The 11,570-nt window shown below is 29.7% G+C and overlaps 2 protein-coding genes across 3 annotated transcripts in view; one reads left to right on the top strand and one right to left on the bottom strand.

Moving 5' to 3' along the window:
- LOC107648431 (vacuolar-processing enzyme-like) overlaps positions 1 to 4,624 on the top strand; it is a 5,319-nt gene extending 695 nt beyond the window's left edge. Inside the window, exons 2-8 of the mRNA XM_016352299.2 lie at positions 735 to 891; positions 2,224 to 2,309; positions 2,395 to 2,597; positions 3,540 to 3,588; positions 3,687 to 3,890; positions 3,975 to 4,181; positions 4,315 to 4,624. Of these exons, the coding sequence (XP_016207785.1) occupies positions 735 to 891; positions 2,224 to 2,309; positions 2,395 to 2,597; positions 3,540 to 3,588; positions 3,687 to 3,890; positions 3,975 to 4,181; positions 4,315 to 4,449 (1,041 nt within the window). The 3' untranslated portion in view covers positions 4,450 to 4,624. The remainder of the gene's footprint in view (positions 1 to 734; positions 892 to 2,223; positions 2,310 to 2,394; positions 2,598 to 3,539; positions 3,589 to 3,686; positions 3,891 to 3,974; positions 4,182 to 4,314) is intronic.
- On the bottom strand, positions 6,523 to 11,312 carry LOC107605077 (zinc finger protein CONSTANS-LIKE 8). 2 transcript variants are annotated; one of them, XM_016306818.2, is made up of 4 exons: positions 11,188 to 11,312; positions 10,412 to 11,156; positions 9,308 to 9,532; positions 6,523 to 6,716 (listed from the first exon to the last, which is right to left on the bottom strand). In XM_016306818.2, the coding sequence occupies exons 1-4, from the start codon at positions 11,280 to 11,282 to the stop codon at positions 6,693 to 6,695; spliced, it is 1,089 nt and encodes a 362-aa protein (XP_016162304.2). In that variant the 5' UTR covers positions 11,283 to 11,312; the 3' UTR covers positions 6,523 to 6,692. The 2 variants fall into 2 exon arrangements, with proteins under 2 accessions (XP_016162304.2, XP_016162306.1); XM_016306820.2 differs by having other exon boundaries at positions 10,412 to 11,244.

Here is an 11,570-nt window from a genome sequence, read left to right as displayed (position 1 = left end):
AGCATATTTAAACTCAAATGTAGTAAATTAAAAAAAAAAAAACTCAAGTCATGAAAAGAATGACATTTCATACTCTCTCTTTCCTCTTTTTCGATATGAGACAAAATGTTAGTTTTAAGTTTTCAAATAAAAGCAGATACCTGAGAACTTATTCATGAGATGCTTGATTATTTTACAAATATATATATAACGAATGTATTTTGTTACTAAAATAGAAATATGATGATTTGAGCTTTGTAAGTTGTAACTCTAAGGAAAACAATATTCAACTACTAAAATTGTTAATTAACATGCGAAAATCATATACTAATTCACACTTAACAAAAAAAGGCCAAAATTCAATTCTTCAAATTGTGAGTCACTCCAATATAATATGATAATTGAATAGTACAAAGTATTCTTCAAATTTAATTGATAAATAAAGATAACAATAAAATTGATCTCTTAATTTTTATTCATAATCAAAATGGCCCCTCACTTAAGGAACCAAATTGATTGAAAACCTTTTGTGTCATATGTTCTTAGTCTAATAATATACATACCACATGGTATTTAATGTTCTATATTAGTCTTTTGTTAATATCTTTTATTAACTAGTCTATTGAGAAAAAATTAACTCGATTGATATAATTTGAAATTAATGGACTAATTTGATCAGTTTAAATATCGAAAGAGCAATATAATTATTGTGTGAAAATTAAAAGACCGATTTAATTATTATCTCAACTTTGTAGGACTATACCGGAAATTACACAAGTGCGGAAAACTTATACGCCGTAATAAGTGGGAACCAAAGTGCTATTACCGGAGGCAGTGGTAAGATGCTGAATAGTGGTCCGAATGACACCATTTTTATTTACTATGCTGACCATGGTGGACCAGGCATCATTGGTAAGTGTCACTAACATATTATTTAATTCTTATTTAAACTTTATATTCATATATAGATATCTGAAGAGGAACATCTTTAATTTGTGTAGTAAAATCACAAGATTCATGCTTTAGAAGTGGTACAGATATTTTAGAGCATTAGTAATTTTTGGCTAACCGTTGTTAACCAATATATATATTAAACTTTTGATATGTTATTAGTTTTTGCATATACATATACACACATAAATTACTACGATTTTCTGTACTAATATATTATACAAATTGATGAATAACATTTACATACAAATTATTATATTTTAGTTTTGAGAAAATTCCACTCTCCTTGCCTGAAAAAAGCTAAAATGACACTTCCTTTCCTTCTTTTGTAAAATATACATTTTCTTATTTATAACTTTTAAAAAATTTCATCTTTAATCCATTTTAAAATTTGTGTTAGCTAATATTAATTTTATCTATTTTTTAAAAAATTATTTTTTACAAAAATACTCTTTAACAAAAATTTTATTTTTTTATCATTAAATTTTTTTTACCAAAATATTTTTTAATAAATTATTTTTTATTGATTAAATTATATTTTTATCAAAATAAAAAATTAATAATTAATGGTATATATAATTAAATTGTTTACTCTTTTAAATATTAAAAGAATAATTAAGAGCGAAGATAAATTAACACTCTTAATCATTACTATTTATACTATATGAAATGTGCAGTTGAGTTAACAATTTAATTATTAATCCTTTTATATATTTTGTTTGAATTTAGAGTTACCGTAACTAAAACAAAAGTGTTATAAAGATGCTACTAAATTACTAATATTTCTTTTGCACTTATTTTTGAAAATTTAATTTTAATATATTGTTAGTATAAAATTATTTTATACGTATATTCAATTATGTATTAATATATATATCAACAAAAATAATTATTTTTTATATTAAAGATATAAATAATTATTTAAAAAATAGATATAATTAAACCTCTGCATAAAATATTTTATACCATCTGGGCATCAAAATTTAAACTCTTATTTTAAAACATAACTGTTTGCTGACTTTTCTCTCTCTCTTGATTATCTCATTACAACAAAATTACAAAGCCTCTTTTAATAGTATCATTGGGAAAACAGCCATTGCTATCATTGGGACCAACCGGTACTTTTAATACTACTAAGAACGAACGACTTCAATGCTCACAAAATTTTTCATGAGAAAACCAAATAAAACAAAACTTACCTAGTATATAATAATATCTTATTATATACATTGATTGAAGGTGTGAAAGAGACATACAAATCATAAATTAACTGGGTAAATACAATTTGATCAGGTATGCCAGTTGGGGATTTCGTTGTGGCCAATGATTTTATAAATGTATTGAAAAGCAAACATGCGGCTAACGCCTATAAAAAGATGGTCAGTTTTTCTTGAACGCTGAATTAAATTTTACTTGTTGTAAGGTGTTGAATTTATTTGACTAGTTGATATAATTGGAAAAAAGGTAATATACTTGGAAGCATGTGAATCTGGGAGCATGTTCGAAGGGATTCTTCCAGAAAACATAAACATATACGTAACCACCGCTTCCAATGCAAATGAGAGCAGCTGGGGTTGTTACTGCCCTGGAGATCCGACATATCCTCCTCCTCCTGAGTTTCAAACTTGCTTGGGAGATTCTTATAGCGTTTTATGGATGGAAGACAGGTCTGTATATATAATAATTTAGCCACTAAATCAACTATTCACGTAGAATAATATACGTTGGAATATAAAATAGAATACATATTGAGAATAACTTAAACGATACATATATTCATATATAAATAGAATATATAAACATTATGTGATTGATTAGGCCATTGATTTTTAGTTAAGAATTTATTGTTTTCCAAGTGGCTTCTTTTTATCTTTTGGCCAATAATCTCTTCAATGATTCTTGGTGAAAGTGAATATTTAAATTAATTAAATAATAATAAATTCTTAAAAAGATTCACCAAAAACTGAATTTTAAATAACAAGTAGCATTTCTAATTAAGTACATGCATTTGCGCATTTAGATATTTTATAACTGTTTATGCATTATTGACTTAGGGGTTCAAATCGAAACAATGTGTATGGAGAAGATATATTCGTTAAAGAAAAGTATAGGTAGACAATGAGAATATTATAAATAATATGAACAATGAATACGTCGGATGTTCAATTTAATAGGTATGCAGATAATTATGTTCATTATTTTTAATTGGATAGTTATTTCTTTTGATTCGGTTTACTCATGCATGCACAGTTAATAATGGGTGGATGTTCAATTTATTAGGTGTACGGTGATTATCCTAATGTTAGGGTTTAAGTGATAATTTGAGAAGGTAGTATTTTTTTACTTTATTGGGCTAATTCTAGAACCTATTATTTAGATTGTTCTTAAAAGTCATTGTTTATTTAACAAAAGCCATTAGTTAAATCCATGCACACTCCTAACTTTTGAAGTTCTGAATTTTATAAAATTTAGTAATTGTTGCTGGCGGTGAATATTTTAGGTAATAAAAGAATTATGTGAGAGAGTTTCGGAGAGTTTCATCTTAAATTTATTTATGCTGTTTATAATATATTAACATTCTTGGTCATGTGAAATATATTTGGTGTCAGCGACAAAAATGATAGGACAAAAGAAACTTTGCAACAACAATATGAAACTGTAAGTCCCATGCCAATATATATATATTCTAACACTATATAAACTCATATTGAAATAATGTTGATACATGAAGATATATGTGTGTGATTGATGCACAGGTTCGCGAGAAAACATTAGATTGGGAGGAAAAAGGTTCTCATGTGATGCAATATGGAAACAAAAACTTCACCGATGATTTTCTAGTAACCTACATTGGTGCAACCGGAGTGAGTGCCAGTACAAATGCATATTCTTCCTCTACTACCACCCCGACAAAATTTGTCAACCAACGAGATGCACTTCTCCACTATCTTAGCCACAAGGTTGTCTTGTCTTTTTTTTTTTTTTTTTACTATATACACAAGAGAAAAATGTTACGTGATCATTACTTTTTTTTGTGATTTCAGTTCAAAAACGCTCCAGAAGGATCAAAAGAAAGGATGGAAGCTCAAAAGGGGTTAATAGAAGAAATAGCTCAAAGGGAGCACGTGGACAATAGCGTGAAGGCCATTGCAGATCACTTGTTTGGAGAAGAGTACAGAACATCATTGATCTCAAGTGTTCGTCCATCAGGCCAACCTCTTGTGGATGATTGGGATTGTTTTAAGAATTATGTAAGTGAACAAATAAATTATTTGATTTTAATCCATATACTGATGTGATCCAATAAACATTAGTCTTTTAAATAACTGTTTACTTATTGTTACATAAGATCATTGATAAATTGATGTATGCTATTTTATGCAGATAAAAATTTATGAGAGCTATTGTGGTGCCCTGTCAACGTATGGAAGGAAATACACCAGGGCCATTGCTAACATATGCAATGCTGGCGTTTCTCAAGAGAAAATGGTTCTAGCATCTTCTCTAGCTTGCCCCTAGGGGAATTATAGGGTTCTTCATCATAAATTTATCACTGGTTATTAACAATGTAATAATGAATATGTTTATGAACTAAATAATGGAGCTTACACAAACTATGTAATAAGACCAGTGGCTAGATTTTCCTAGTAGTTTCCTTACTTTGCCTCGTTTGTGCCTTGTTTTAAAAACTCTTTCTGTTTGTTATAAACAAAAGACTAAACTGGAGGAAGGATTTGTGTATTATTGAATATATTCAAGTTGTCTATTCAAGTTGTTTAGAATGATACAATATAAAATGGTATTTATAAGTATTAAGAGAATTGTAATAATAAAGATGTAATATTCTATAATAAATATTCAGATATACTAAATAATACTAATTGATTCTAATTATATTCTAACACTGTTGTTGCTAGATGCCCCCTAATAGAAGGAAGTTATTTGCTTGCCTTTCATATTGCTTCTTTGTTAGATTTTCATTTTCTATTAGCACATCAAATCTCGTTATGTTCTTGAAAACAATTCATATGAAGGCCTTTGATTTGTATTTGATGTGATAGATATCACCATTGAGAATGTATGTACATAGATTGTAACGGTTTTGTCAAATCTGTTTCAACGCATAACCTCCCAAATTTTCCTCTGCTTTGTGTTTCAGTGTTTAATTTGTGTCCACCCTGAGGACCAATTGATGAGTCTCCAAATTTGTTTAGAAAATGGTAGTCATAGAACTCATCAATCGGCAGGACCTTTCTAAGTGTGTTTTCCCTGCACATTTTTAATCTTGTCTTTCATCCAATCTTCTTCTCTAGCTACTATGGATCATTTTCGTTGGTTAATGGGAGGCCTTGCTAGTGCCAAATTCTCCATGGAGTTTCTGTTAGAGCAATTAGAAAGATTTATAGTTCTAAAATTTAATAGAGGGGTCACGAAACTAATTTTTTTCAAAAATTTAAGTTAATAAAGGACCCTGACATCAATAGTTATATATCTATTATTCTTCTTTTTTAAGCATGAGTATTTTTGGGTTTGTTTAATTTTTTGCATAAATTTTTTTCTTTTTTTATTTGTTTTATACTATTTGTTTTACTTTTAGAATCGAATTCTAAATCTTTTGTAGAGAGAATTCTAATACTACATATTAAAATCACTTCTTAAAAAACTTAAACTAATGGGAGAAAAAACATAAATAATTATATATATGATAGAGATAGAGTATTTCTATGGGTTGTCGGCAACTTGGCGTCACTTTAAGTAGTAAGTGTTTGGAGACCAACACTTTCGGTTGTAGGCCAGTAGTCTTGAATGCTAACTCAGCTTGGATTGAGAATGGTAAAGCTCTAAACGAGAACACTTCCATAAAAATACTAAAAATATCTTTTTTTAAAGAAGTTTATATGTGTTATGATGTTGTTGGATATTTTTATTAAAAAGATTAATAATTTATTTTTTAATAAATAAGAACAAAATATCTCATCTCCAATAATAATACATATCTATAACTTTATTTTATGGGAACAATTAAACAACCATGCCTCACCCAAATAAATAAATAAATAAAAGTTTAAGGTGTAGATTATGCTACGTAACACATTACTGTGTTACGTTAAATCAACAATCTTCTCCTTTTGAATATACTAAAAGTCAAAGTGAACTTTTACTTGAGTTATTTGAGATAAGATGTCATGTTTTCATGGAATTTTTTTGGAGCAATACTGCAACAATAATCAGTGTAATTTATTATTTTTTATCAATAATTAATTAATTATATTTAAAAATATTAACTAAAAGCATAATATTAGACTATTAACTAAAAATACTAATTAATATAAATTAAAATTGCTCGTTCCTAAACTTTTTCTTTTACTATTTCATTCATATTCCTCTATTCTTAATTTCTGTTTTAACCCAATAACTTTCATTCTTATTTTTAATTTAACCAATCTACAATTATTATAAGAAATTTATAATAACCATATGGTGGCTTACATCTTTTTAAGAATAATCTTAGTGCATGACAAGAGCTATTATACAGGAATTTTATATTTAAATTTGACTAGTGTCACTTTCAACTTCATAATAACCAGGTTNGATACATATGCAGAACCCGTGGGAAAAGGCATAATTTTATAAACATTTCAACAAAGGAGAGCTCCCCAGTTCCACCACAGAAGGCACAAAATTTTCTATTTGAACACTGTAATATTGACAGCGTTCTTATTAGGAATAGTGCCTACCACAGTCTATGAACTTCTCAATTTTCATTCCCTCTTCACAAATCGTCCCTGAAAAATGCACCAACATATATTCAATTTTACGTGAAAAGTATCTAAATAATTCAGTTCAAATAATGGAAATCAACGACCATACAAAAAAAATGAGACCAGATATTGTTGTTTTAAGCACTTCTTTTGGTAGGCTTAGAATTGTCTTAAGAGTATTTTAAAACTAAAATTGATTTTGTTAATTTGATGTTGTTTGGTTTCTAGTTAACAAATCGAAATTGAGTTTTCTTAACAAGATTCATTCGCCAATTTAAGTAACATTTCTATTTGAAAAAGTTTAGGGGCCAATATTTTGATTAAAATTTGACCAACACTTAACTGCAAAAAAAAAAGTGAATAATTTCACACTATTAGATATAATTTTACACCATTAAAAATACTAATAATAACTAATTGATAGCTACAAATAACAAAATCTGCTGGTCCCTAACACTCCTTCTTTCTATTTTATGGCAAGTGCTAAAAGAGAAAGGCACTCTGAGATATCACACTGATAATTTTCCAATCTATTTGATGAGTTCAACATGTTAACAAAGTAGAGATATTTTTTTAATTAATTTAACATATTTATCATTGTATTTTTAAGAGTAAAGTATCGTTTTTGTCCCCAACGTTTGGGGTAAGTCCTATTTGTATCCCTAACGTTTAAATCTTCCTATTTGTATCCTTAACGTTTATAAAAGTGATTCAATATTATCCTACTATCAATTATACTAACAAATCAGATTAGATTTTTCAATTATTCTCACTTGGATGTATTCATTCTCAATTAGGTCTCACTTGAATGTGTTCAATTTTAATATTATACCCACTATTTGTGTTTAGATTCAATTATATCTCTAGAAAAGTGAATTATGTAAATGTTGTAGGAATTAGTTTAACATTTGATGAGCTATTTTTCAGAGTAAATCATCGATTCTATCCCAGACATTTGTATTCTAACTTCAAGAAGGAATTTTTAAAACTCAAAATAAAGCACTTATGATGTATAATTGATGGCAAGATAACATTAAATCACTTTTACAAACGTTAAGAATATAAATAGGACGATTTAAACGTTAGACACACAAATAGGATTTATCCCAAACGTTGGAGAAAAAACGATACTTTACTCTATTTTTAAACCGACATACCATTCATCTATAAAAGATGAAAGATAAATAATCCAAATATTCTTTCGTAGTAGTTCTGAAGTGTACCGATGATTCACGTGCTCATACAAATTACAATGCATCATGCATGCATTATTTATTTTTTATCAAAGATGTTTCAATAAACAACTACATATGAAATTCCTCGGGATTATATTAATCACCAGTGGGGACTTAAAATCTCTTTTCTCCAATATTTTTGCACCGTGGCATTCTATTATATTGGAGTTTCAAGTGTTGATATTGAGGATTCAGTTTGTTGAATAGAACTAAATTGCAGGAAATTTAGGGTGTGTTTGTTTTTTTTTTTAAACCCAATAGGTTAAATCTCTTTTTCGTTTTCATTATGCATATTGGACAAAAAATTTTTAAATTATTATAAAATAATTAAATCCAAAAAATTATTATTATAAGACAAATTCGTTCTTCTTGTAGAAGAATCAATTTATCTCGAAAACTTCTAGAATAATAAAATTTTTTTTGAAGACAAAGTGTCTAATCCAAAATTTTTTGAAGAGCAAAGTGTTTATTTTTTGTCTTTTATTTCTTTAAAAATTAATTTTAATCATTATAGTTAAAATTAAATGTAATTTTTTATTATACAAGTAGATGTTACTTTTAAATAAAGGGTGGTTATGTAAATTTTGTTTTCGAATCACTCATATTTTAAAAAAATTTTAGGTGTATTTTTAGCTGAAATGACTAATAATCTAGAATAAAGGGAATATTTATTGTTTTAAGAAAATTGATAAATTAAAAAATTAATGCATTTAGGATGTAAATGTATCATCATATATTAACTTACCGACCGACACTGATTTCTTGGCACGAAAGCGAAAAAGTCAGCAAAAAAAGAAATTTTTTTTTGTCCCAACTACTTCATGCTCTTCATGTGAGTATCAAAAGTTCATAACCATGTCATGAAACTAATGTTATGCCGTTTAATGTCAAATATGTTTCTATTTTTTATTATTATTTTGATTTTGATATTGATATTCTTTTCAAATTATATATTTTCGTTTAAATTACTTTTTGGCATTTTATAATGGTACAATTATTTGAAACTGTATAAGAAAAGGCGATACACCACGACTAACACCCATAAGCTACGAGTGTCTATAAAGTATAAAGCCAGAACAACAAAATTATATTTGACAGATAAGACATAATTTATATTTTTACTTTTTTATTATTATTATCAAATTTTTTAATTATATTTTTTTATAAATCGAATTTTATTTTTGTTCTATTTTATATTCAATTTATCACTTAAGTCTTTGTATTTTATTTCCAGTGTCTTGGCATTTTCTCAAAATCAAATACAGCCATACAGAACTGGTATTGAAATCTATAAAGGAATTAATTTGATCTTCCCAACTAAAAAAAACCTGTAGATGTAACAAGATAGAATATTTTGTTGATTAAAATGGAGTAAATTACCTTCATCCGAGGCCGCTTCTCAGCATTGAGCTTGCGGACTTCATAACGGATCCTCTTAGAGAAGAGCCTGTTCTGTCTCTTCTCTTTGTATCTCTGCACGCTTGCCTCTCTCTGCCCCACCTTCAACCCCATTTCTTCCGTTCTCGTCCTGTTCTCTCCACCAATTTCCGGTACAACCCATGTGTTCCCAATGCCATCATTACTCCCACACCCATCACCTCCAATCTGCACAAAACATAACATTGAAATGCATACTTAGTGTGTAAGACTTAGCCACGGAATTTTCATATGGAGACACTCCTTTCCTCTAGTAGTCTTTATTCTTTAGCTATTTAATTGTGCATAAATAATAAAACACCTACTTATGAAATACATTATTGTTTATTTTAAGCTACCAGCCTACCATTTTTGGTCACTATATCTTGCATATATGTTCTTTTTGGACGTTTTTCTTTTACTCAGTAATAATGAACCACAGAGATCTGATTAATATCCGACCTCTCCAACTAAGTAACACCACCCATACTATGGAGCTATATATTTATACGTATCCCAAATTTTAGATGATCCAAATTAGAACAATCACATTAGCAAATAAGCCGAATTAAAGAAATGTTATCAACATAAAAATGATCACATACCAGTAACAATCAACAAAAAGCTTCAATCGTGAAAGGCTTGAAATAAGAAAATAAGAAAATAACTAAACATCCCCCTCCCCCCTTAGAGTGATCTTACCTATGCACATTCTCATAGATCCTATCTGACAATAAAAATACAGAAGATATATACATGCTAACAAATAATGTCGTCACAGCTTAACATGTAAAATTGAGTTTTTATTTTATGATACATAAAATTGAGTTTTTATTTTATGATACATATATCTAATGAATTTGACAGAGATTAAAAATAGCTCAAAGTTTCCATATTAGAAATTTAATAAATCAAAATAGTTTATTATTTGTAAGAATCATGAGTTAAGTTATTCTCTCTTTAAATTTTTGAGTTACTAAGTTTAGTTATATTAAAAAAATCTATTTGTGACTTGTTAAAAAGTAGAATAAGATTTAAAGAAAATAGAGTTAAGTGATGGTAAATTACATTATTGGGAAGAAGAGCATTATAGAAGAGAGCATCATTGTGGAAATCAGGGACAGTCTGTGGGGCCTCCCCTGCAATGTAAAGGGAGCCCTTATCAGACCAAGCATTCAATATCCCCTCATGATCCAGCTTCAATGACAACAACCCAAACGACGTCGTTCCGCAATAACTCGTTACTTCCTCCATCGTCTCCTTCTTCTCCACCACTTCTGAGTAACACACCCACCTCTCTTCTTCACTCCCCTCTTCCTCCCTCCTCCTCATCGCTTTCCGAACCAGCCACCCTCCGTCGCCGCCCACACCCGCCGCCGGTGAGAACGACCCCTCCTCCGACATCGCCGTCGAAGTCGTCGCGGTACTGTCGTCTTCCAGCAGGCCGTTGAGGGTGGCGCCGCCGTCGGAGCTGAAGAGCAACGCCACGGAGTTGTTCTCCTCCTGCATGTCTTTATCGTCGACCGTGTTTTGCGGATGCAGAGGGAAGAGGTTCAGCTGTGGCTGTTTCTCATCTTTGTTATTCTTTTTTATGAGGCGGAGACTGAGGTACTTTGGCTTTCTGGTTTTGGTTCTGTTTCTGCGACGTAGTGGTTTAAGAGATGCAGTGGTAGTAGAAGAAGAAGAAGTTAAAGAAGGAGACAGTTTATTTGTTCGTTTTCTGGTTTTCCTCATACTTGGTTCTTTCTTTTGGGTTTCTACTGAAGGAGGAGGGCTATTCTTGTTACACATCACTCCCTCACTACTCACTATTCTGATGCTGTTGCCGTTTCGGTTTTTCTATTTGGAAGGAGAGTGAAGGAAGGGGGAGTAGAAAATAAAAGTGATAAAAAAGGGTGAGACTTTCTTGTGTGGGAGCCTGGGAAAGACATTGACTCATCAGGGGATGATGTGACGTGTGGCCTGATTGACACGTGTTCTCTTCTGATTGGGTGAGAATGTGGATTCCATTGTTATCTGGATTTCGTTCTATTAAGAGATGAGGTGATACATTTGGTTACTTTGGCGTCTCTCATTGGCACTTCAGATTACTCCTTGCTCCGTTACGCTTTTTGGAGCCTTTCTTTTACCACCAAAAAACGTGTTAAATTATGAAGGTGGTACCTGGTACGGTTTCATGTCTAATTTATAAAAGATTTATAAATAAAGAAAAATAACAGATATGTCT

Source organism: Arachis ipaensis, chromosome B06 (genome assembly GCF_000816755.2).
Source record: "Arachis ipaensis cultivar K30076 chromosome B06, Araip1.1, whole genome shotgun sequence".
Taxonomy (NCBI): domain Eukaryota; kingdom Viridiplantae; phylum Streptophyta; class Magnoliopsida; order Fabales; family Fabaceae; genus Arachis; species Arachis ipaensis.
This window is presented reverse-complemented; position numbering and strand designations above follow the sequence as displayed.